General features: G+C 39.4%; 1 protein-coding gene across 2 annotated transcripts; it reads left to right on the top strand.

Annotated features, from left to right (window-relative positions):
• The first annotated feature begins 4664 nt into the window (after positions 1–4664).
• On the top strand, positions 4665–26241 carry LOC137663886 (1-acylglycerol-3-phosphate O-acyltransferase Pnpla3-like). Of its 2 annotated transcripts, none has more exons than XM_068401523.1 (9): positions 4665–4944; positions 10728–10960; positions 11709–11774; positions 14480–14689; positions 15803–15863; positions 17998–18213; positions 19193–19325; positions 20568–20684; positions 23924–26241. In XM_068401523.1, the coding sequence occupies exons 1-9, from the start codon at positions 4758–4760 to the stop codon at positions 24213–24215; spliced, it is 1515 nt and encodes a 504-aa protein (XP_068257624.1). In that variant the 5' UTR covers positions 4665–4757; the 3' UTR covers positions 24216–26241. The 2 variants fall into 2 exon arrangements, with proteins under 2 accessions (XP_068257624.1, XP_068257625.1); XM_068401524.1 differs by lacking the exon at positions 4665–4944 and adding an exon at positions 5154–5462.
• Positions 26242–26806: the final 565 nt, after the last annotated feature.

Here is a 26806-nt window from a genome sequence, read left to right as displayed (position 1 = left end):
TTTGTGTTTCTTCAGAAAATTTTCACAGTAGGGCATTCCCAGAAAGGTGTTAGGCAGAGATGAGCCCTTGATGTTTTTATATTAGGTAGATTATCACTTGATAAGGCCAGAATAATGTCACACAAACACACGACAGACTGTACTAGCAAGTTAAGGCAATTTTCCTGGGCTCCAGAAATTCTAGTAGGTACTTTGTCATCCTTCTGGAGAAGTGCTAGGCTATTGATCTGGCTTAACACTCAGTAAATCAGGTTCTCCTACAACTTTGAAACTGGCCTCACTGAGTGATACTGGGCTAACTTCACTACTGTATCCCTTTGCACCTCCCCCATGAAAATGGCTATCATGATACATCAGTCTCTTCTAAAATGCTTTATGAAAAGTGAGAGATCAATGATTACTAATGAATCCCCTGAAAGTCAAAAAGATCATAGAAAACATTTGCTGCTTCCAAGCAGGGCTTAGCAATCATCTCTTGAAGCTCATATCCTCCTCTTTCTGGTGACAGAAATTCTCATCAGATTTTCAAGGCTGGCCAAGATCTCAGACCTGGTAACTTGCCACCTGTCCAGTAGTGCCCTTGTTGCCTCCTGCTGGTGCTCTGTCCTATGTGGGTCTTTTTCCTATAAATTATATGCCTTCAGCTAGCCTAGTACTTAAATGGTACCTTTCTTCTAAGGAGTTAAAGGCACTTTACGAATGCACTATCAGTTTCTCTCTTTTACAATAGATTTGATTTAATCAGTATCTTAGGAAACTGGCACTTCTATATCATAACTAACATGGTAGCTAAAAAGAAAGGATTAAGGGAGGAGTTTTTGGTGGTTAAATGATGGACAGATGGCATGCCTGTTGAATTTACGTGCCAGACATTGGGTTGGGTTGATGTCTGTTTCCAGAAGTTTGTAAGCTGCATGCAGGTTTCCTGGTAGATTGTACCCCCGTCATGTGGCCTTTCCGGCCTTGCTTCATATTCCTGGAGTTATGGGGAAATGATTATGGACTGGATTCAGTAAAGGATTTAGGATATGTCTGCAACACAGATTGCAGCATAGTATATGTAGTGATACTTGAGATAAATGGGACAATCTTGAAACTGCACATTGTACAACCGCAGTAGGGTTAGTTGGTAGTGCTTGTGATGAGGTTGCATCAGCTTTCTCAGATGTCCCAGATGTTAGAGCTAGCTCCAGGATCTTGATCCTAAACAGCTGTGTGTCTGGCAGCTAAACCTGTTACTGAAATTAAATGAATAAACTGAAAAATATGAAGAAAAAATAAAGGAAAGAAAAATAAGGGATTAGAACAAGTTTTGGGAGGAAGGACAATTATCTTTATAGGCCTGGAGATAAAGGGAGATGAGATAGCCAGTGATTAGCCAAAGGTTCAGTGTGTCAAACTAATCTACCTTTTTGATGAGACAGCTGCTTTTCCTGGGAAGGGAAATGGGATCCATCCTGTCTATATGTACCTCAGCTGATTTTTTTTTCTGCATGAGAATCTATTTGCTAAGCTAGAGATGATGTAGTGAAGAAATTGCAAGATCTGTTAGGGAGCAGCCCAAGGAGATAAAAACAGGTACTGAAAGAGCAGGCACACGCTGGAAGGGGAGTCTAATGTCGGGAACAAACTTGGTGTTGTGTACTGGGGAATTGCAATACATTTTAAAAAAATGAAAAAAATGATCTAAGCTGAGATGGGGAAGGACCTGGATTTATCAGCTGATCATAATATCATTATAGGTAATCAGAATCAGTGATTCAGCTTCCCTGGCAAAGATTGTGTAAGGCTCTAGTGAAACCGCATCTGAAGGACTGGTTGCAGTACTGGTCAGGGAGCATTTGTAGCACCTTTCTCATGAGAGGAAGCTAGAGGAGCACAGCTCCCTGAGTATCACAGAATGAGGGCTGGCAGGGAGTAAGGCTTATTGCTCCAAACATTGTCAGTGACATATATAGGAGATACAAATATAAAAGGACAAACTACAAGAGCAGATGGTTATGAACTGGCCATCTATCATTTTACAGTAGAAATAAGACTCCTCCTAACTATTAAAGAAAGGAGGTTCAGGAACAGCCTTCTAGTGACAGTTTAGGGATAAAAAATATTTTTAAATGGAGTTGATCTCTACTGGCAAAATTGAGATTAGCCCTGGAAAACCTATTGGTGGGATAATGCTCTGGAAGTCTCCTGTTCCCCTGCCTTTTAATTGGCTCTCCCTGTCAAACTTCTGCAGATGTTCAGAAATGTCCCTCTCTGAACACCTCAGTGGCTCTTTTCCAAAAACATGGATTAAGAAATGGTGCTCTCCTGCACTTAAGCTCTGAGTAAATAGCGTGAGAGCACACATGGAGAGAATACGAAATACAGCAGAGCTGGTCCTTTGCTTCAGAAGAGAATGAAAAAAGACAGGGGTCATGGTCACCTTTTTAATGAAATAGGACTCTTCTAGGAAGCATGGGATGTAGTTTCATTTCCCTTTTCAGCTCCCTCCTTCCTTGTGAACTGAAATGGGTTCAGTCTCACACCTTCCTCTCCCGTAAAGGAAGGGAAGCGCCTAAACGACAGGCAGGATTGGGATCAGGACGCTCTGCTCTGTTCATTGAATGGTGAGATGATGAAAGGATGAAGATGCATGGCCCAACAAGACAGAGGTGGCTAGAGAGCTAAGTCAGAGGTGGGAAAACTGGATGTATGGCCCAGTGCTTGTGATTCTCACTTAGAGGCAGAATCCCAAGTTTCTAATCATCGTGTTTTGTCTGAGGCTTGTTCAGAATCTCCCTGTGGTAAAACTATCTAGTGATTGCTCAGTATGGCTTCAAGCCCACTCAGGTTGAAAAAGAGCTTGAATCCTGCTCTCCCTATAGAAAAGGCAATGCCCTTTCTATGAATAAAAAATTGCACAACACAACCTCTCCTAGATGTATTTGGAAAGTATGAGCTCCTCTTGGACTCTTTTGAGATGTTTTTAGATCCCATTGTTAGGATATGATGGTGCATGCAAGTAGCTAAAAAGTCTTTCTGCAGCCCTGAGCAAGGCAATTAAATCCTAGAGGATTTCAGACATGCTGTTCTCTGTTTTTTTTCATAGTCCAGCTCTGGGAAGCTCCCTGCTGGGCAAGGTAATTGTTGCGAATTCTCTTCTGAGCCACTCAATTTCTACCAGCATTACAGCTGGAGCCTAATGGAAACTCTGGGATTTGTGGTGATGGAGAGGGGTCACATACAAATACTAGTTCCTCTTACAACTTTTAGAGGAAACCAGCACCTTTTACAGGGAGTTAAACCCTGTCTGGATGTGTTCAGATGCATTTAATACTTCCAGAGGACTTGAGCGGAGAAACATGTAGGATGCACCTCTGAACTGCAATGCAGCACTCCGCAGAAATACCTGAACTAGTGGTGAAGAAAATAGTCTTCAGAGCTGAAAGCACGATGGTATTGCTACACTGATGTAGACAAGAGTCAGGGCTGGTTGACACCAACACAGCACCTTCTTCCTACAGGCATATGATGTAGCAAATAGACAGATCTCACACAGTGCTGTGCTAACAAACATATGGGCCTGTTTGCAGCAGTTAGACATCATGATGCAACACTGCATTACGCAGTTCTGTAAAGACAATTGCAAGTGATCATATTAATCATTTGGAGCCAATCACTCTGTCAGTGTCCTTCAGATTTTCTGGAGGTCTTCAGGTGCTTAAAGGTGCCATTATGAGACCTCCAAAAGTCCATCAGTACCTGGTGCCTGGTTTTAATGGATCAGTCAGCTGGGTACTATTGAAACTGTTAGATGACACTGTTCTAGACTTCAAATAGCATTTAGCTGCTTTGCTTGTACTTCTGTCTGTAGAACGTTGGTAGAACATGAACACAGAATTGTGTTAGTTAATGGTTTGAGATGCTTGGAAAAAAGCTGATTATTCTATAATCTTCCCTTTACAAGTCTGGTATTATCATCATGAATTTTCTTCTCTGAAAGTTTATTACAGGATTATTAATCACGCTTGCTCTTACAGCAGGTCATGAAATACCAATGATTGTATGTGCCAGCACAGTACATTGCTTTGAACCTCGGGTAATCAGGGTAGTTGCTGAATCCGCACCTCCCGGTGCCTGCGGGGGCTGAGCCATGTCCCGCTACCCCTCCCTGACTGGAAGCAGCGGCAGATCCCAGCGCTGCTTCCTTTCTTATCTGAACACTACAGGGCGCTTTGCAGCGTTACCGCAGCCCGGCTGCCACAGCCTCACCTAACCCCGCCCGGGCCCTACTTCGCCGTGTAGGGCCGTGAGTGGGGTGTCGCGGGACCAGCCCCGCGGGACCGATTCCCTCGGGGGGCAGGGAGAAGCCAGCCGCCCCGCAGAGCGGAGAGCCGGGCACGGAGGGGCTGGGGATGCCGCCCGACCGCCCGAGGGGAGGGCGCGGAGGAGGCCGAGGGACCCGGGGCCGCAGCCGCAGCCCTGCCACGCGGGGCGCGGGTCACGCAACGCCGCGGCCGCTCCGTGACGAGAGCAGCGGGAGGAGGCGGGGCTCATTTGCATCTTGCCCTCGGGTTGGCTGGGGCGCCTTGGGCCACAGGGGCGGGGCGAGCGGAAGCGCGGGATTGGCTGCCGCGCGGGCCGGCGGCGCTGGGCGCGGTCGCTCTGTAAGCGGCGGGAGGGCCGCGCCGCTCGCGCCCCAGTCGCTGGGCAGCGGCGGCGGGAGCTGTCCCGTGCCGGAGGGCCCGCGGGCCGCTCTGCGCCCGCCGGTGACGATGCTGGACCGCGAGCGCGGCTGGAGCGTCTCCTTCGCCGGCTGCGGCTTCCTGGGCGTCTACCACCTCGGCGCCGCCAGCTGCCTGCAGGAGCGCGCCCCGCACGTCATCCGCGACGCCCGGCACATCTACGGCGCCTCCGCCGGGGCGCTCGCCGGCGCCGTGCTCGTCGCAGGCGGCTCTCTGGGTCAGCGGCTACCCCCCTTCTGCCCCGGCGGCGGGGGGCGTCTGGCGGGCTGAGGGGAGCGGGGCGGCGGGCTGAGGGAGCGGGCCTGCGGGAAGGGGCGGGTGTGGCGCGCCGGGCCGGCTGCCGTTGCGGCCGCGGCGGCGGTGGAGGGCGGCTGCGGCAGGGCTCCGGCCCCGGGGAGCGCCTCGGCCCGCCTCCGGAGGCGACAGCCGCGGGGTCGGCGGGGCTGGGCTGGGCTGCCCTTCCTCGCGGGGCTGGCTCTTCTTCCCTCTTTCCCGTTTTCTGCCCCCCGAGAGGAACATGAACCCTTTTATGAAATTAAATCCGAGCGAGTTGTATAGCCCTGGAGGTGCCGGGCCGGCTTTTTTCCGGTGCCCTTAGCCTCATCCCGTGCACATCTCCGAGTAAAATACACAAAAATCGTGTGTTTCCTTGAGGGTGGGGGAAGAGGCAGGTGGTAAAGTGAGCGTGTCTTCACCTTGGATGGATATTTAGCAACCTCCCGGGCTCAGGGACAGGTACGTGTGTCCGCCTGAGGAGCTCCTGGCCTCGGAGCTGCAAACACCGGGTCGATGGGAACTGCTCTTATCTTTGTGCAAAGTAGAGGAATTAAAAACTGTTGGGAGAGCGGGAGGTGGCTGAATCCTAACACTCTGCAAAGCAAGCAGACTAACCCCGTCATCCGTTTGAAACAAAATGTTTACACTTTAATGGGAAATAATGCATCTCGTCTGTAGTTACCTTTGCACATGAAGTTTCAGTTAGCTTTAACTTGCTTCCTCTAAAGCTTCTCCTTTCTTGGAGTAAGGCTAAGAGAGTTAAGGTCGGGGCTTAGGTTAGCTTTAACACGCTTTCCTCTTTAATCTGTGAACAGTGTCTCTTGTATAGGTCACGTAGGTATATGATTAGAAACAGTGGATTGATTAAAAATCACTGATTTTAATTGTGTTTTAAGTAATAGAGTTAATCTTGTTTTGTATTTATACTGGATAAAAGATGTTAGTTTGCAACTAAATGTAGTCTCTTGTGAAATAAGCACTTATTTTCTAGCAATAGGAAAAGTATACTTTACCTATTTAGGGCTCATGATAACCCAAATATACTTTTGTCTCGTGAATTAGACATGCTAGACATTAAAGCAAGCTTGATACAAGTAAAATATCAAGGTGTTCAGGATAGTGACTGGAACGCAGTTAGAAAAGTGTATGAAATATCTGGAAATCTGAAAATGTTTTTCCTTTTAAACCAGAGAAATCCACTGAATAAAAGCTTGTCTAGTTCATGAACTCAACAGTGATTGTTTTTGTTAACGGTACCCTTAACAGGTTTAGAAGTAGAAGGTTTTGTAAATTCACATTTCATCTTACTTATAGATGGAGGAGGAAAACAATGAGTGCTTATTTTGAATTCGGAGAGGGTTTGGGTTTTGCTTTTAAATTTCTGAGGGAACAATTCACTGAGTCAAATGAACAGAAGTTCTCTGTATGTGCAAGAGTAATGCTGTGAAATGGTTGTCCCTGCTGCTTAGCCACTGATCTCTATCACATATGCTTCATTTCTTCAAAGCTTTAGCAATAAAATTGTGCTACTTAAACTTTTAGTTTAATTTTTGTGTAATGTCCTAACATAGCACACTTGAGTTATGAGCCTAATATCAGCTTTTAAAACAAATCATATTTATCCACAATAACTTTATTTTTAGAATGTATCCAAATTTAAGTCTTAAGTCATTGTAAATGATTCAAGAAGGAAGCTGCTTTAAATGTTCAAAGTGCTCTTAAGCACAAAAAAATTGTACTGTTTACCTGAAAGTATGTTATTAACAGCTTTTAAAATTTTTAGCATTTTAATAATTAAGACTTGCAGACTTGAAATTATTATCATTTCTTTCCCTTCTCTTATGCCAGCTGAGATTTTGACTTTTCTCTAACAAACGGAATAGCTAGTATGCGTGCAATCACTGCCCAAGGTATTGTTTTTCATGGGCAGTAGTGTATTTCTTGTGGAAACTTTAAAAAAAAAAAAAAAAAAAAGCCACTTGGGAATGTTGGAAGACAATTCAAAACCGGCCACATTCTAAAATGTGTGAATCATTTTAAATCCATCAAACTAAGACGGTATTTCCCTGTTAATTCTGTATCTTTTTAGCTGTTAATTTTTTGTGAGATTGTGCGAAAGCAGAGGATGGTAAATAAACTCTAAAGAAACAGCATAATAATTTGATATATTTCATTAGTTCGTATTGTACGCCTTCCTTACATTGATATTCTTTAATAGGCAGTATTTGTTATTTCTGCAGTTGTGGTTGTAAGTCCTACGTGTTTTCACAGTTGCATTTCGCTGTGGGAAGATGGAGCCAGACTCTTCTCAGAGATGGGTAGTGGAAGGATGAGAGGCAGCAGACACAAGCTGGAACATGGCAAATTGTGATTAGGTATAAGAAAAAGAAAATTACCCTGAGAGTGGTAAAATACTGGAACAGGTGCCCAGAGAGGTTGTGGGACCTCCATCCTTGGAGGTATTCAAGGCTTGACTGGACCCAGCCCTGAATTAGTACGCTCGTTGGTGCACATAAAATTCTTGAGTGTGTATGTATATATACGAACAGGGTTTTTGACTAAAATTGATGTGCATATTTCATCTTTCACAGGTTTGTAGACAGATGTTTTAAGTAAAGGGTTTTCTTTGTGCTTCGTGTTACCTGTTGGATAGGCAAACTGAGATTCTGTAGAATTTCAAGTTTGAATGAATGTAAACATTAGCCATTGAATGGGAGAAAAAAAGTGTACTTCTCCAGACTGAGGAAGAAGTTTCCTTCATTGAATTTGGGGGAAGGTAGAGGGAGAAGCTTAGAGGCGACTGTTCTTTTGAGGATGAAGTGCATTCCAGGCTATTCCAAACTGGAACTGTTAAGGTGCGCTCCACTTGTTAGATCTTCCCCATGGATGCCTTGGAGATCTGGCATTTTGGTGGTGATGTGGGCATCCATTCTACTGGGGCACTAAAGAGAATTGGTTTGGTGGGGGCTGTAAATACAATGTCAGGTTTTACTCTGTAGGAAACAATAGTTATTTAACCACTAAAAATAGGAATATAGAAATATAGCTAGGAATATAGAAATATAACTAGAAACATTTCACATTTAATAGGAACATTAATTTCTTTAGCTACCTTGCATTTAAATAAAACAGATGTACCAAAGTCTGCCTAAAATCCCAGTCCGAGTTGAGCTCTAGCCCTCTGTCACTTTCTGAGAAGATCCCATATTGGAATACACCAGCCTAAGAGGTAACTGTATTTTAGTCCTGTTGAGGAAGGAAGGGAGAAAGAAAAGATGTTGGAGTACTTTGAACTCTGTTGAATTAATAACAAACAGCTTTTTAAATTTTCAGTGCTTTAATATCACATACTCTTGGGTAGATACAACATACTCTTTTTTTTTTTTTTTTTTTTTCCTTAGGAGCCCTTCTCATATTTAAAATAGGTTACAATAAATGAAATATGTAAACTTGATTTTTTTTTTTCTTCTTCTTTTTTTTCCCTATAGTCTACCTCAAATGTAGAAATTCTTGTATGTGGGAGAGATGGGTAATGGTGAAATCAAATTTCATTTTGATGGGTAGTTATTTTCTGACAGGAAGTTGAAGTGAGAGGAGTTCAAATCTAAACTGTTAGCGATCATCAGTTTTGCAGCCCTTTAGTGGGGTGTGTAAAGTGAGCTAATACTTGCCTGACATTTTTTACAGTGAGAGGTGAATAATCACAACACCAGGTTAGTAGAGGGCACTGGTTTATTTTTCTGCAGAAACATGCCTGCAGTGCAAATGAGTGAAGATGTTACCATGCTTCAGACTTTAGTAGCTTGTGCTTCAATTTGATGGGATGATAGCTAGAAAAACGGGGTTAAGACCTGGCAGAGAAGTGAGAGCATGTGTATTTGTTTGCTTATGTGTCCATGCACCTGTGCTCTTGGACTGTTTTTTTAGAATAAGCAATTGACTTGCTTGGCGCATAAGTTTTCAAAAACGTACTTACTTTGCAAAAGGAAATTAATGCATGCACGAAGACTGCTGTTCCTGGACAGAGTTCTGGTAGTTCAGTATCTCAGACTCCTGCAACATGCCTGATAGCTCTCTTTAGAAAGTTTAGAAGATTGAACATTGTAAATTAGTTTATTTAAAAAAAAAAAAAAAGGGAAGTGGTGATTAGTATCTGAGTGCATGAAAAATAGAACAGCTAAAACTGTCTGCATAACTGCTTTTAGAAATAACTTCTTCACTCGCCAGAATGTGACGTGTGCCATTTTTTAAATTAGATGTAAAATGTGTTTTACTAACTTAAGAATATATTTGACCATGAACAGTGAGCTGTGTCTGAATTGTTGGCTGTCTTCTGGGGTGGGAGGTGGGGTTGGGCTACTGGTATCAGTGGATTCATAGCTGAAGGCTTCACTCTGCAAGGGTGGAATGAAAAAAATTGTAGTGGTAAAAATGGAGTATGTCTGATACTGCAGGGTTTTTTGAGAGACTCTTTTGAACATAGGCTCTTGGTTTACTGTGTTAAGAATGAGAAAGGCGTAGGTATTGCTATTTGAGGGGGAAAAATAACATTGTAGAAAGGTAATACTTTTGGAAATTAATCTGAACTCAAAGGCTTAAGCAAAGTTGTTTCCAGTGTGGTGCTCACATTTAACTTGGTAAGTTGAATCCTACCTATTCTGGAAAGAGTCTGTGTAAGTTAAAATATGCGAGTTCTGAAAATATTTTTGGATGACCTTGTAGCATATCACTCAGGTTAATAACCTGTTACTTTGACCTTCCTCCCTACCCCCTTCCCTCTACCAAGCTGACAAGCTTATCAGGCAATTTTCTCAAAGTATGCCCTAGAGAAACACGACATTAAAAATTCAAACAAAATGTTGCAGGTGGATGAGCTGCTGTTCTTACTATGACTAGGTGTGTGGTTGTTAAAATGATTTTAGTGTTCCTTGGGAACAATCATGTCTTCTGTAGTGGTTTGATATGGTTCCCAAATGCTGATTTAATTAGAGAAAAAAAGTATTATATATCTGTTACATATTGGTAAAAAATGCATCTATTTAGGTGGAGACCTATGTGAGAGGTGTTACAGGTCTCCTCCACATTCCTTACCCACTGCTTTAAAAACTTCCCTCCTGACATTCCTTACCATAAGTTCACATTTACTGTTCCCTTTTTTGTGTTTATATACAAATGAAGATAAATGGTACCCTGAAACCTTACGTTTGGTTCAAGTCCAACAAGTGTTACTAGCTGTGATGAACCCAGGTGCTCTGCTTCTTCAGCAGACAGACTGTGGACCTTAAATCTGTGCATCATACACTGTAGGTTTTTATGGATGTTGCATATGGAATATATCCATGCATACGTGCTTAGGGAAGGTCACTTATCGTTGGCTTTTCTTAAAGCATGTGTTTCTGGAATGAATAATTCCTAATGGAAGCGTCTTATATGGGTGTTTCACACCTACAGTCTACATCTAAATAGCATACAAGTAACTTAGTGGCTGGGTCTTCACCAGGAGTTCTATTTGAAAGTCTAAAGTGACTTTTTTTTTTCCTCAGAAAACTCCTAAACACTCTTAAACACTAGTGGATGGTTATTTTATCTGTTAAAAAGCTTTTGAATTTTCATGTTAGCAATGATAAAGAAAAGTTGGAGCTCTAGACATGCTTTATTACTTGAAGTGTGTTTTTTGGTTTTGACATATCTTCTGTTCTTAAATTAAATGCATTTTATTTTCAGCGCAAGCTTGTGCAGATGTTCTGGCATTAGCCAAAGAAGCTAGAAAGCGAAATCTTGGTCCTCTTCATCCTTCCTTTAATGTGATAAAGATAATAAGAGATGGACTGATGAGAAATCTTCCAGAAAACGCTCACCAGTTGTCATCGGGCAGACTGTGTATTTCACTAACCAGAGTATCAGATGGTAAAAATGCATTGATATCTAATTTTAATTCTAAAGAAGAAGTTGTCCAGGTATGTTTATTTTTGGCAACTTTAAAAAGTTTCTGTAATCTTAAGTCCATTTAACATTATCCATTGGATTTCCATTGTAAACATTTTAGGATATTGTGACTTTGACAGTATTTTAAAGATGAATTCAGGCTTCATTACACTAAATTCACTTACTCGTTTTCCCAGTCAATGTATCTGCGAACTGTTTTAGTGAGTAGGTGTGAGGGATCAATCTTCAAAAGTATAAATGTCTTTAAAGTGCAGTGTGGCTAATGAAACTATATCCTTCATGAATAAGAATTTTTCTAAGGTCGTTCTTATAAAAGCAGTGATCAAGAAACAATCAAAAATAGCTTTTTAAAATTCTTAACATCAGTTACAAAGCTAGTTTAATATGATCCCAGAATGCTGATATTTGTGTCCCCAGTTAGTTACTTTGGTTACTCAGAAAATGCATAGCTTGAGTGAATGATCATAAACTTTTCCTTGCTAATTAGTATTTCTATAAATGGTCTTTTAGTGAGTATTACCATTTTTTTAGATGGACTGTGCTTACATTCTGAAAAAGAAATGTGGAATACTCTCATCCAGTTTAAAATAATGCTTCATAATACCCTTTCCCCCCCCCGCTTCTTTTTATTCAAGTGTACTTGCTGGGGATTTTTTTAGTTGCTTGCTTGGTTGCTTTTGCTAACATCTAAAGAGATAAATGATAATTTCAATAATAGAACAAGTACTGTTGAATTTATATGGTCTCATTTTCCCACAGGCTTTAATCTGTAGTTCATTTGTCCCTATTTATTGTGGCCTAATTCCGCCGTCATTTAGAGGTGTGGTAAGTCTCTATTGATAAGATCTAAAAATAGTTCTAGCTATTCTGAAAATATTAAGATACAATGTATGTGTTTTTCCAGTTATCCTACTGGAAGTAAAATAAATACTTTCATCATAGCTTCTAGTACTGTAGCTGTATGTTACAACTTCTCAAAAAAGCAAGGAAACACTAAGTGTGTGGAAGATCTGTTATGTGTATTTCTTTTCCACCCTCCAAAACGCACACATGTGTGTGCTCTCTCCCACTCTCTTTAAATTCGTTGCTTGCTGATGCAGTAATTAAAGGAGGTTATTCTAAGCTAGCAAGTGTTTAACTTAAGGATAAGTATTTATTGAAGAAAGTGATACTCATTCACCTGCACAAATTTATAGGAAGGGTCACTTATACTTGTTTGTTTAAAAAAAAATCCTGTAAGATAGTTTATTGTATATTTTTGTGTTCTTGCTGTAGGTGGATCTGCCTTAAAACTGGATTAAAGTTCCATGTTCAGTTAGATATAAACAAAGCTTTTCAATATCTTCTGTCAATTGTATTCAGTGTAAGAAAAGTTACTTTTTAAAGGTAAAGTGTCAGTATATTAGTCTGTTCTGTTACTTCACAGGAACTGTTGGTTACAAAACTTTGGTGCTTCTTACACAAGGAGAGGGGAAGCATATAGAAAGAAAACTCAAAACATCTTTAACAGTGGTTGATTACAGACTGTTCTCAAGGCAATCTGGAAGTGCTAAAAGGTCAAGGATAGACATGAAATGTATTTTCTTCTTCATCCTGAAATTTAAGCAAAAGTGATTAGAACTGTATAGGGATTTTTCTTTATCTGTACTTCTAAACCTGGTATGTCTCCTTAAACTCTTCCAGATTAAAGGTGTTATGAAAACAGGACGTTGGACTGAATCCAAGGTTTAGGTGGATCCAGGCTAATCTGGCTATTCACTTCTTGTCACCAGACAACAATGTTATTTTAAAAGGCTTAGCTCAGAGTACAAAAACATGCAACTGATGCTTTATTTGGTCCTATTTTGAGTGAAGGGGAAGGAAGGAATCACTGAATCCTTTTGATCTTTGCAATTATTTTCATATTATTTTAATGCTCAGGAGGCATTTTGGTGTAAGTTGGTAAGAATACCACAGCTGCACATGCTTGGTATGACTCCTGTAGGGCTTAAACACAGTAGAATGTAAAGTATGTAAACTGCGTAGCACCTTGCTGTTTACTGGCTTGGTGCTTCATGCACGTAAACTTTAAAACAAAGACTTAAGCATAACTTTCAATAGGTATATCTGACTGCCAGTTGGGAAGCTTTTTGGTGTGGTGGGTTTTGTTTGGTTTTTTTTAACCCTTTCAAACACAGCAATGGTTTTAGATTAAAAAATTACTAGGGGAAACAGGCAGAAACTCCAAATAACTAAAATTGTTTACCTCTGTAGAACGGTGACTCAGAGGTGTACTTCCACCTTCTCATTTCATGAGAAGGCTGCATGCTATGGCTCCCCCTTTGCCAAACCTGTTGTATTGTACTTGATACTACCACAAAGGACTTGGTGATTGCACATGTACTTTAGTGATTGCATTATACATCTATAGGAAGTTTGTCAGTAGCTGCATGCTGCTGGGTCTAAAGAGTGTCCAAGGAAGCTGACAGGTAGGAACAGGCTGCTCCAGAAGAGTATGTTGGATAAATTGCTCTGAGCTGTCCTCTTCCTAATTTGTTTCTCATAGTGGTCAGGGAGTAAGTATCAAGGCAGATGAAATTGACAATACAGGTTGCTCCTGCTCAAATCACCTGCTCTGTTACATTTACATTTTATGAGGACCTACAGGTTATGTCTTTTGCCTAGTTAGGAAGAAGGAAAATGCAGCCACTAAACCAGCAAAGCTGGTGGTCTTTTGCCACTGTCAGAACAAACTAGCTACAATTGGCCCCACGGGAAAGATGGCTATTGTGAGCGAGTGGAGGAGTTGTCTTTAGCCATAGCAGCTGCTGCGTGATAGATTAGTTACCCCAATACAGAACTCTTCAGTTCTTGGATCTTAAAATGTCTGAGATGGTGATGCACTAAAACTACAGAAATGGGCAATTCAACGTGGAGGAGACAAAAGCATAACCTGGAATAGCTTCTAAACTTGCACTCAAAGCAGAATAGATATCCATGACTGTTGGTAAGGTTTCTGAAGCATTGTCCATTTTTACTTGCAGTTTCATTATGTCTGAATATTTTCGATGCTTTTATATCAAATTCCATTTACTAAGTGTAGTTTTAAGTTACTCTTATTCTAACGGAATGATTTAGTATCACGGAACTTGAGCTTTGAAGTGTAGAGCTGCTCTTTTACTCATATTCTTTCTAAAGAAGTATCCTGGTAGCTCTTTGGTTGGTGTCCTCCTTTGAGGAAGAGGAGACAGCTGCGCTACTTTTTCTCTGCCTGTTGCGTAGGATTATGATCTTTAAAGTGGACTTGCTCTTTCTTAAACATAGAGAAAAATCCCAAATAGAATATTCTTAGGCTATCTATGGAACAACAGGTAGGAATGGTTTTTAACTGGCATTAAAGGAAAAAACATGGTACTCAAAATGTTTAGCCCGGGACCATGGGCAGAGACTGTTCTGCTACAGTTTTAAATGCTATTTAATTCTTGCATGGGAAATCTGCTGGTTAGAAATTTTCAGCCTTTGAGACTTTTTATTTCTGTTAATTTTTGTAGCGCTATGTGGATGGAGGCATCAGTGACAACTTACCTCACTATGAATCTAAGAATACCATCACAGTTTCACCTTTTGCTGGGGAGTGTGATATCTGTCCAAAGGGGAATTCTGCCAACTTTCATGAAATGAATGTGACCAATACCAGCATTCAACTCAGTTTGGGGAATCTTTATCGTTTAACACAAGCGCTCTTTCCACCAGAACCTAAGGTAACTCACTGCCTTCATATAGTTACTAAAACATCTTTACACGTAAAAGCCTTGCTTTTGCACAAAGCTACAGTAATCTTAGCATTTCATCTAGTCATATAAGCTTTTCTGGTGACATTTCTCGTTTCTGTTTTTTTCATAGTTTGTCTTCATTCTCCTTATTTTTAGTCTCTCTCAGACTAAAAATGCATGTCCTGCTGCTGGCTTTCAGTATTAATTCAGGAATTAGCACAGGATTCTATCATAAAATCAACACTGGTAAATGAATAACTGTCACTTTGTAGTCCTTTCATGTTTACTTACTAACCACGTGCTTCAGAACTTAGCAGAAGTTCTAAAGTTTCATGGTTTTGTAAAGTTCTCAATTAATACTTCACGCAGGCAAGTTGCCTTTAAACTTTGCTAAGTGGTGTTAATTGCAGATCTGATGCTCTTGAATTGCCATTGTGGAAGCTGGAAAAATGAAAATAGACTTTGCCAATTGTCTTGGGGTATACTACAGAGGAGAAGTATGTTCCTGACTGCTATAGATATATTTTTTTAATTGGGGGCTTTTTGACCACTTGAAGAAAAATGCTAAATTCTACTTATGTAGGCTTTATTTTATTTTTTTTTTTGTCTAGGACTACTGTGTAGGTGAGCTGGTGTTGCATCTGGTGAAAGATGTTTTCATATGGAAGACGAAGTCTGAGTTTGAGCATGAGAATTGGGGAGCTGACTTTTGTAGTTTTGGGAAGTGGGAAGCATTGGGAGGGAAGGAGGGGAATTGGCATACTCCAAGACATGCTGTTTCATTGTTGCTTGCATCTGCTGAAAGGCTAGTCAAAGGAATAAAAGGGGAGGAAATTCTTGCAAACTGTTAAAATGCTGTCCTTTTCGGTGAATAATTCAGTGCATCTGTAATAGCTGAATGATAAGTTCATGTACGCATGATCATGTATGCATCATCGCAGTAGGCATATTAACCTGAATCTGTTGAATTATAGCAATTGTTAATGTAAATTTTTCTTAGAAGAATGGAGGGTGGATGGAAGTGGCTTTTCATTCTGCAAACTGTTGATCTTAGATTGATTCTCCTTTTATTTGTCTGACTCATTTACCCTATGCTTGCAGGTACTAGGAGAGATCTGTGAGCAAGGATATTCAGATGCTCTTAAATTCTTGAAAGAGAATGGTATGTTACACTTGTGGATAATTATTGATGATGTGGTCTTAACCTGAGTTTAAAAAAAAAAGGGTGAGGGGGTTCTATGTAGCTAAGAAGGGGCTAGGTCTTTGAGGTTTTTTAAGCAATCATAAGTTTAGTTCTCGTAGAAGTCACCTAGTTGTAGTAACTGTTCACCTGAGGTAAGTTGTGTTGCCACACAGAAATTGAACTTTTGGGTTTTTGTCAAATTTGTGTGAAGTGAATGTTAAGGTATTGTTAAGTGAAATTACCAAAGGATTCCAATTCTAGGGAAATCATATTATTAGTTTATTTTGTGTTAACCATGAAGGATAGGAATCGGCTGTTGTTTTCCACTCCTGTGAAACCTGTATCTTCTTATCACCTCCTCTCTGCTATCATCCAAGTGAATTTCTAGGTAAACCCTTATAGTCCAGAACTGGGAGCTGGCTGACAACAATATGAACTCAGTCACAGACAAATCCTTAGGCTGTATCATGAAAGATTTTAGAAGAAGACAGCTTGTAATGTAGCAGTTGTTGGGACCCAGAGAAGCTTAGGAAGAAGAACTGAAAGTAGCTTTACTACTAGAATTCTAGTAACATTTTATATTAATAAATGTTATTGCTCTGCACATTTTGAGACAAACAAGTTAAAGACAGTAACTTAATATTAGCATGAAGTTAACCATGCGTTAAATATGTCTAACCCCTGCTGTCTTTGGATGCAGAGGCAAATTGGTACTGGGTCAGAGTAGAAGAATGGAAACAGAAATGTGATGTTTGTACTGCTACAGATAGTACCAGCTGTAGTATTGTAATGCAGTCATAGATTGATGTGCTCACTGCTTATACTCTGTTACAGCTAAACATTAAATATTCAGGTTTGCTTGGAACAATTTTCTTCACTGTTAAATAACATCACAGTTCTGCTTAAGAGTTTGATTTTCTAGTAATATTATTAAATATTTAATGAGTCCTGCTTTATACCTTTTACCAGGTGATTAAAAGCACAAGCTATACAAAGAGCCTATAATTTGTGGTTGTCTGTGCTAGGATTGGTTCCCTTGCTGTACTGCACCCACAAGTTTCCTGTGTGCATGTTTCCATCTGACAATAGTATCTGAGATTCCTTGCAGCTCTTCCTTGGTGTCTGTCCCCCACGTCCTCTATGTATTGCACTGTTGTCCTCCTTTTTCACGCTACTGATCCTGTGGTCCCCTTTGTTCTTATTCTGCCACAGGTTTGTCTTGCTTCAAGCTTAATCAGTGATAATTATAACCTTTCCAAACGCATTCATTATGCATTTCCTTTCTTGTTAAGTTATTTCAACTGTAGGAGTTAATTTTTTCCCCCATCTGTAACACTTCAGATAACTTTTCTGCTAAATTCATTGTATATTCTTTTGACATTTGTCTTTTAAGAGTAATTATAGGTAGGATACTGATTCTGTTGTATGTAGGTATGGATCCTAGTCAAATTTGGTAGTCTATATATATAAATAACTTCATAATGATTTTCTGGAAACTGAGTATAAATACCCTTCTTGTATTTTTCACTTTGTGCTCATTATCTAGTGCTTGTTTCTAAGGTAATTTCAGTGCTATTTCTTAATCAGCACCAGTTTTGCAAGGCAACCAATGTTGATTTAGATCTGTACTTCGAATATATCTTAAAACAATATTATACCCTACTCACTTTCCTTCTCTACCCTGTGGTAGCAATGCCTCGGAGTACTCACGTGATACCTGCCATGTCAAATTTCCCAAATGTCTTATGTGTTTTAGATGTTTTCTTTCAAATAACTGTTAAATCAGTTTTATTCTTCTCCTTGAAATCATTTGCTTTCTTGCTGGAAAACAACGTTGGTAAACGACTGTATGTTTCGTTTCCAGTGCAGTTTCAGTTAACTGTTCACTTTTTCATTTTCTTTAGAACCTGTTTTAAAGTAACACCTAAGCCTGCAAAAGAGTATTCATCAGTGTGATTAAATGTTTGGGGGATTATAAGAGCAAGTGTATTTGATATTGGGTAGATAATGTTCCCTCAGGATAGGCCTTTGTACAGATACACAGGCTACAGGTACTGTACAGGTACTGAAGACCCGTGGTTCAAGCCTAAGTGGAAGTTCTTTACTCTTTTAGGTATTCTGAATGACTCAATTTATATCCACTTGCCCTTCACAAAAATAAATGCTCATGAGGCTGCGCAACACGTTGACCATATGAAGAAAAAAAAATTGACAGAAAATAACAGAGTAGAAACTTCGAAAATGGAAGTACTTAATGACCAGCTGAAGCAAAATCCATGGCCTTTGGAGAAGAGTATATTTGAGAGTCTACCTCCTAGACTTCGTAAAGGTACGTTCTTCAGACTCTCTCCTGTAACTTTGAATGGCAAACTGGAAAAATGGCAAAAATTTATTTTTTTACCCTGCTTACTCTTATAATTTGCGTAAGATGCTTTTTATTTAATCTTATAACTGCCTGTGATATTAGAGACTAGCTCAACCCAAAAAAGTTCGTTAAGTACTTACTTAGTGAACATGTACACTTTGATTTAGCTACAGAAATAAGATTGAAGCGGGAGGAAGGAGCTACTTTCAACACTGCAGAGTCATGAATTGAATTCTCATTTGGTTTTGAATTAACTTTGTATGTGCACAGTATTTTTGTAAGCATGTATTTGACACCAAAGTTGAACCTCAAATCCAAACACTGGTTATCTTGTTTTTAAAACAGACTTCCCTAGATTTCTAATTCTCTGGCTTTCCCATCTTTTTAATAAGCTGTTAATAGACCAAACCCATTTCTGGTATTTCTTTAATCTGTAACTTGTAGCCAGTTTTTTTTGTGGATGCTGATCGGTATTTTCAAGATCTGAAATTTGTGACCCGAGTGACCTAGGAGAACAAAATTTGAAGTGTGATATTTCTCACAACTATATGTAACAACTGGAATATGTAGAACTCTAGAATTTAAACAAACTCCTTGGCATTATAGAGTCTCTAACAAGACAGGAATGCTATCTAAAATACCTAAGTATTTTTGGAGAGGTGGACTTTAACATCCTCTTACTAGAAATTAATTCGTAGACTTACTGCTTAAAAGTTCTGGGTAGTGCCTTTTATCCCTGTGGTATGAGTCTGTTTCCCATATTTTAAAACAGCATAGAGAAGGTTTATGGTAAGAATGCCTTGAGATTAATTATTTAATTTTCTATCTGAGCCTTATTCAGTAACACTGGATAATGTTGATTGAAGATCACCAAACTTTGAGCAAATTATTCGAACCGTTTTCAAATAGTCTAACGTATTTTTCAAAAATAATTATTCTTAAGCACTGCAGGAAGCTTGTAAAGAACAGAATGGATTCTACGCTCAGTTCTCTAAACTCTTCCCAATGCGGGTGATATCCTATCTGATGCTACCATATACACTACCAGTGGAGTCTGCTTACTCAGTTGCTTTACGGTAAGGAACTTTTAATGGACAATTTTAGAGTTATTATGCTTTTAGCAATTTATTCATCGAGAGCTTATTCACTCTTGTAGGCATTCCAGTACTCTAGAATTCAAGTCGTAACTGTCCAAAGACCATTACTTCTACCTACATAATGCATCCTTCTAAAACCTCTATAGTCCAAGGCCAGATAAATAAACATATTAAGATTCCTAAACAATTTACTCTTATTACTAGTAGTTGTCTCGTAATTGCTCAAAGGAAGCACCCTTAATTGTGTTTTCCAGGAATAGTAATAGTAATAAAGAATGTTCATTATTACTATATTCTGCAGTGGTATTTGAACTCTATCCAGATAGTTCTCATGCTTTAGTTTCTTTCTGAAGTCAGGAATGAAATCCAGTATTTACTCACCATATAAATTTTCTTACCAGGGTTGTTTAGGTTGACTGAAAGTTGTGCTCTTGTAAAAGGGCTTAATTTTATAAGTTTTTCAATTCTCATAAAGGAGAAACTATACTAAATGACTGCACCATGTGTACCCACTAAGCTTTGTGCTTGCTTAAGGGAATTCCAGTCCTTGAGCAGCAGATGTCATTACTATCTTTAGAAAATACTTGAAAAATCAAATGTTCTGTAAATGGAACCACATAGAATGCCAGTAAAATATTTTGTTTCTGTGCCACTTGGCACTTCTGTGCCATTTTTTGGTGGATGGGGAGAAAGCAAGTTTCAACAGAATTTTAATGTGGATTTTCCCGCCTTGTTCACCCTCTGGTGTAACTGACTTCTGTTAAGAGCATCATAAGGAAAAAAATACATTTGTGACATTGTTCTGTTTCTGCCCTCTATTTGTTCTTCTGTTGTGCTTTTCTTTTATTCTTCCTTCTCCATCTAACTTTAAACTGACCAGGAAGTTCCCACCACACAGAAAGAGGTCTCGGAGACAGGAGTTTTTTGCAGACGTCGTAAATGTTGGTCAAGGGATGTGGAAGGCATATACTGGTCAGCCACTCAGCATAGATCAGAGATGCAGTGGTCTGTGCTGCCCTTTTTCTTAGTTGGTAGAAAAGAGATGAGTGGGCTACATGGAAATTTAGGGAGGTTGGAAAGACCTGGAGACCTTGGTGGGGGAGTTAACTTGGGGAGAATGAAAGCTGTGGTATTTTGTGGATGTTGGACATGGTATGTAAGAATATAACACAGATTAGATCTGTTGCTTACAAAACAATTGTATTTTGGTTTTGATTGTAGGTTAGTAAACTGGTTTCCTGACATGCCTGCTGATGTTCGATGGATGCAAGAACAGCTTTGTCGGATTGCTGGTACCGTTTATTCCCAGGCTAAAAGCAAGCTGTTCCGTACATCCAGGTAAAGGGGAGTGCTGCTGCATGGAAACGATACATTTTTAGAAATTCTCTTTGTCAGAGTTTCAAGTACTAATAAGTTTCTCTCTTAGAACAGGATTTAATACTTTTCTGGAAGGTAGCACAAAACAGTCCTTGCTGCTTCTAATCCTTAGCTTTGTTTCTTGAGTATATTTTCTGGAGCTTCTTGTTTGTAACTGATCAATGACTGCTACATATTGTAGATGAAGAGGTGTTGCCTCTTGGTAGGCTTATGCATTTGGGGGAGTTATGGAGCAGGCATTGGACTGAGAACAGAGACCTTGTTTCTGCTGTGCTCCACAGTAGCTGGAGCAGAAGAAAAGAGGAGGAAGAGGTTGCTCAGGATGTTCTAAATCAAATGTGGCATGTAGGAACTGGAAAACACTGGGAGAAAGACTAGATTTTTAGGAGTCTGGACAGGGAAGGTTGTAGGAATTAAAAAGTAGATGAATGCAAAGGGCAGTCTTGTAAGATAGCTGGGAAGAATCAAAATAAGACAACTATGGAAATTTTCTTTGAACCTCTATTTCTGTGGAAGAGAAACTTCTACTAAAACCTAGTTGTAACTAGGTTCATTATGCTTCTGTTACCAAGCTGGTGTGAGATTTAGCCTTCTAGATTTTTTTACTTCTGTTAATCTTGGTAGCACTGTGTGTATGGAGGAATCAGTGACAGCTCACTTCAGTATGAGTCTAAGAATACCACTAGCATTTCATCTTTTGCTGGTGAGTGTAGTATTTGGTGAAGGAACTCTGCAAGCTTTCACAAAATGAAAACCATTCAGCTTAGATTTTCGTGTTTAAAAAATGGACTTGCTGAAACAGTGCGTTGCACGGCCATGTCAGAGTAGTGCTATGAGCAGAGAAACGTAGACTCTCTCTGAGGTCCAAATGCTTATAAATAGGAACTCTCTTAAGATTTTATTTGAAAAAGCAGAAATCCAGACTTCAGCAGAGTGGGTCAGATCTATTTTACAATTTTTTTTCTGATGATTATCTTAATTCCTGGAGTTGCTGGCTAGGGGGTAGAAGAAGGGGGAGAGAAATTAGCCCCAAAAGCTATTAGGACTGAACAGAATTTTTAAACATTTTGTAAAAGCTTCCAAGAGATAGCTGTAGCACTGGAGACTCCTAACTGCAACAGTTATTTCAATTAGAGCATTGCCATGTTCTATATACAGAACATTTTTAAATTAAAACAAAAAATACCCTTTCATTTGAGCCAAGAGTTCTTGAGCTTTTGTCTTCCTGGTTTTAGTAATAAAGTTAGATAAAGAGGAAGATCAAAGATGCTCTTTGTTGCCTTGGCAATGCTGTAGACTGAACCATCAGAAATGCAGGTTTGATAGGTCTGTCTGAGGAGAACTACTTGATCCTACTTCCTTATAAGAAGCTTTGCCAGGTTCTGGATTGGCATCATGAAAGATCCACTTCATATCCTCCATCCCTTAGAAGTACAGAGTAGTCAAACTTACTGTTAAAGGTCAATTAATGGAAGACTCAATGAGGTTGAAGCTTGCGTTTCCTTCACCCTTTGGAAGTATTAAATGGTGGCTTTAATATTAGGTTGTAAAAATACTGTCTTTTTACAATATTGAGTTTTATCCAGAATTGAGAAGTATTTAATTCCTGTATACAAATAGCCTCTCTTCTCCCCTTCTGAAATCAGTTAAAGCCTTTTCTTGTATAACTCTGGCTGGCTTTTGAGGCCATCTCTCTGAGCAGAAATGTAGTTGTTGGTATATATTTGCTATCATCCTACTGTCACCTCTTCAGTTATTTGATACCATGTGTAATCCAGTGTCCTTTTTTCCTTCTTTTCTTAATGACATTTCTAACTCCTTTCCACAATAAATCTGGGTATAGTCATCTTCCTCCTTTTAGCATTATTTAGCAGCTTCTTGATGTTGCTCATATTCCAGCCTTACCAATAGTGGGACTCTTAATCTGAAATGGGCATTTGGAAAGCACAGTATGGTAAAACTGTCTGGATCAAACTTCTCAGAGGGTAATTTGGTCATTGAGTCATGATTAACCAGAAACATTGTTTCTCTTCTTGTGGCAAGAGCACGCTCTTGGCCATAAAACAGCATGGTGGTCATGTTGCTTTTGCGGTAGGCTTTTATGGTATCTTCCAAAGTGATCAGCTCCCACTGAACTGTTTACATTGTCAAACTTAAGTTTTCTGAAGCCTTTCTTAAAGTGGATTCCCTCTTCAGGTGACTAGATCCCCAGGCTCTGTATATAGAATCCTGCATTGTATTCTACAGGTGACTCTTTGCAGGCTTGTACTTTGTTTCAGCATCCACCAAAAACTTAATGTTGCTTTTGCAGAAAGTAATCCCCCCCACCATCTTTTACGCTCTTCCCCTTATGTCATCAGATCTAGGTTTTCTGTTGGAACCAAACTTAAATATCATGAAAATTTGCGCTGTTTACAGTTTGAAAATCCTTTTAGGAAACTTTTAACGTGATGGATGGTATCTTCTAGTGCACCTAAACTTCAGGTATCGAAACTAGTATTGAAGTGCATGTATGGCGAGTTGGCTTTTTTTTGTGTGCAAGAGGGGGCGTTGTGGGTTGTTTTGTGTTTTTTCCCCAAAAGCACTGCAGAGACGAGAGAGAACTTTAGAGGAAAAAATGGGTATTCTTGGTGACAACTTCAGTTTCCTGTTTCTCAAATTGGAAAAGACTAACCTGGTGATTCAGGTGCTGTTTTAAAGTGTAGGAAAGTTCTGTTCCAGCTGTTCAGCTTGGCAATAATTAGCTGGTTGTAAAGTGGAATGCAGAGGTGGCGTCTGGGAAGTTTGCTACTCAACTTGTAAATGTTGAGACTATTCTTGTTAATGGTCAGTTAGCACTGTGATTGGTAAACCAGCAAATATTCCAGGTGGATAGCTGGGGGAAGATCAGGACTATTTAAGAGGTAATGTACAAACTGGGTCTACCCTTCTGGGCTCATCAGAACAGTGTGATTTTTAATGTAACTATTTTATACCTACTTTGGAGGACAACACATAACGGTAGAGTGCCCCTCTTTTAGATATGATTGTTTCAAGATCCTTTTCCTGTTGTCCCATATCTGAACTCACTAAATGCATTTAGAATTAACTATTTTTCTCTAGTGTTCTTCCTTATATGAAGATTCCCTGTCAGACATAAGAACAGTAATAGAAACATCATTGAAACACTAATAAATTTTTTTTCTTTTTTTTTTAAACAGGAAAGACAATTTTGCGTCACTAAGAAAATGTCAAACTGTCCCATGTACTATGGAACTTCATTCTTCATACTGCCACCTTAAGACGCCTCACTCTTCTGCAGACCTTGAAACCTGGCTCTGGGAATCTTCATGCTTCATGCACTCAGCTACGAAAAATGCTTCTGCTAACATGCAGGAGCATTCAGACTTAAACTCCTCTCCTAATTTTCTCCCAAATTCTGATGAGCCTGGGTTGGAAATGGATTTTGACTCTTCCTCAGAGACAAGTTTCCAGTCTGCTCCAGAGTATTAAATTGGAAGTAGATTCCACAGTTTCCAAAATTCCAATTTGGTAGAGAAATTTAAATCCTAAAGGACCGAAGACCACTTTGTTTATTGCCAATAAGTCTTGGAAAATTATTTGTTTACAGCTTCCTGACAAATCTGCCTTGGGAATTCTACTGTTTTAAGGATTATAAAAACAGTGCCTGCTGTACTAAGTAACAGACTACAATTCTGTCGAAGCACCAGCTCAATAAACCGTAGTAAGACTTGTATTAAACAGTGTCTCTCTGGAAATAAATTTTTTAAAAATCTACTTTCAGCATAAAAATGTAAATTATGTAAACAGATTGTTAGACAAACAAGCATTGATAACAGAAGCTTTTTAAAAATATAATTCTTAACAATATTATGTGTTGGGATTGCTTTTATAGCACTTAAATGAAATTGAACTTTTACTTCACAAAGGGAAATATACAAATGAGCTTTTTAGTGGCTTCCAGTGTCCATTTGCCTTATGTTTAAACATACTGTTGTGTTTATGGAAAAGTTGTCTGCACGAGATATTGTAGGAACAGTAGTATTCTAGGTTGTTTTACGTATTCCACAGTTCATACTACCTTCACTATGGCTCTTCCCCTCTTCAAATACTTCAAGGGAAAAAGACGTAAGAAATGCAACACTTTCCCCTGAAGTGTAAAGAGGTACAGTTTCAGTGATTTCAGAGGACTTTTTTTTTGTACTTAATAAGGGCTTAATACTTGCCTAAGTATTGAAAAGTAGGTAAAATAGTGACTGTGATTAGTAGCAAACAGTAATTTGAGAAGGTGTTAAACTTCACAGAAGATGTTAACAAAAATCAACATGTAGCAAGTGGTGAATGATGTCTAGGTCTTCTCTCTAGTTGCTGCCCAATCATTCTTGATTTTTTTTCCCCTCCAACTTCAAAGGTTTTTCTTCTCTTCTTTCACTTCCCTCTTGCTAAAGGAGGGAAGAAAAAAGGGGTCTCCCCTGTCTCAGTGAGGTATGATAACCCAAAGGAAGTTTTTCAAGACTGATTGTTAGAAGAAGCAAACGTGTAAGACTTAGTGGAAGCGTCAGTATCCAGAGGGGTGTGCAAAGGTCTCAAATAATGGGTTGAAAGTTGGCCAGATCACATCTGTATTGAGTGACGAGCACTTTGAAACACTTTCCACAACAAAGGTTCTGCATAATTTTAATAAAGACAACTCATTAGTGTAGTAATACATCAGGAGAGGTAAATAACTGTTAAGATTAACTACTCTTTTGATGTTTGGTTGTTGTGTCTTGTACAATTTTTTTCAAGTAGAAGGAAACAATGGCTTTAAAGTTGAGTTTGGAGGCAGGTGTGTGGCATGTGAAGGCTTCTCATTTGTGCAACTTGGGTGCAGCCCAGGGTAGAGACCATAGATGCTTACTGAGAGTATCTTGTACAAGGAGAAGCAGAGATCAGATTGTGATGCTCAGGAGAGGGAACTTGGGAGTGCAAACTTTGGTGTCCAGAAGTCTGTCAAATAGCAAAAATGTAGCACTTCTGAATTGGACCAGCCTTTAAGCAGTTTCTCAGTTGTGATTTCCCTAAGCTTGAAGTGCTACATTTTACAACATGAAAATTTATTTTAGAATGGTGGGGGGCTGGGAGAAAGTGTCAAGCTGTCCATTTCGATATTACAGAAGACTGGTGCTATTTTACTTCAACTCTTTTGCTCATTTCTTCTGTGTACGTATCTTCAAATTTGCAATAAAAGTTGGAAATGTTACTCTAACTACAGTTAAAAGATAGAAAAGATAAAGTTTTATATTGTCTTTATTTATAACTTTAAACTTTCTATAATTTAATTTTATAATGTTGTGCAAAACGTTAGTTTTACTAGTATGTTTTAAAATTTAAGGAGAAATGCCAAGGTTTGCTTCCTTTCTGTGTACTGGAATAGTTCTACTAACTACATTTAAATCTACCTTAACCACTTATTCTCTTGTGCACAACTCCAGTTTTGTCTCCTTTTTCTAAAATAAAAAGACAGTCTCTTCTGTTACCATGTTTTCTAAGCTTTCTTGAGCATAATTCACCTAGTGTAAGTTAAATCAGAATGTGTGAACTTCATTGAACATTTAAAATATTCAATGGTTGCGAGGTGTTGTCTAAGTAACCTAAGTTACTGCTCTTAAATTTGAGAGATGCTTGTTCATGCTCCAACTGGACCTGTAAGTCATCTTAATTTAAAACCTACTTTTATTTGCAATCCATTAGTTTACAAATAACTTTATATTTAAAAGGAAACAATTCAAAAAGCAGAGAAATTTCTCGCTTGGGGCTGAAGTGAGAAAGTGACTGACGCCTCCTTTCTTAGTTAAAACTCAGTAATTTAGCACAGTGCAGGTCACAGTGCTAAATAACTGTTTTAATTAATTCAAAACACTAAGTTTTAGCGTCAGTGTAAGATGACCAGCCTGATGCCGTGGGGCCCAGTGAGCTGTTGCCATGGTCGGCGCTGAAACGTCAGTTCATTTCTTGTCAAACTCGGAGGTGTTTAGTTTTGATCACCCGCCTCCACCTGGCAGCAGTGCCTGGGCTTTAGCCTGCTGCTGGAAGGGGATACA

The sequence above is a fragment of the Nyctibius grandis genome, chromosome 5, assembly GCF_013368605.1.
Source record: "Nyctibius grandis isolate bNycGra1 chromosome 5, bNycGra1.pri, whole genome shotgun sequence".
Lineage (NCBI taxonomy): Eukaryota > Metazoa > Chordata > Aves > Nyctibiiformes > Nyctibiidae > Nyctibius > Nyctibius grandis.
The sequence above is the reverse complement of the archived record's forward strand: the minus strand, read 5'-3'. Positions and strand labels throughout refer to the sequence as shown.

Excerpts from the sequence above, each read along its gene's own strand:
- LOC137663886 (XM_068401523.1), top strand. The coding sequence starts at position 4,758 with ATGCTGGACCGCGAGCGCGGCTGGAGCGTCTCCTTCGCCGGCTGCGGC. Across the intron at positions 19,326-20,567 it reads GCTTACTCAGTTGCTTTACG|GTTAGTAAACTGGTTTCCTG; the intron begins GTAAGGAACTTT and ends TTTTGATTGTAG. Across the intron at positions 20,685-23,923 it reads AAGCTGTTCCGTACATCCAG|GAAAGACAATTTTGCGTCAC; the intron begins GTAAAGGGGAGT and ends TTTTTTAAACAG.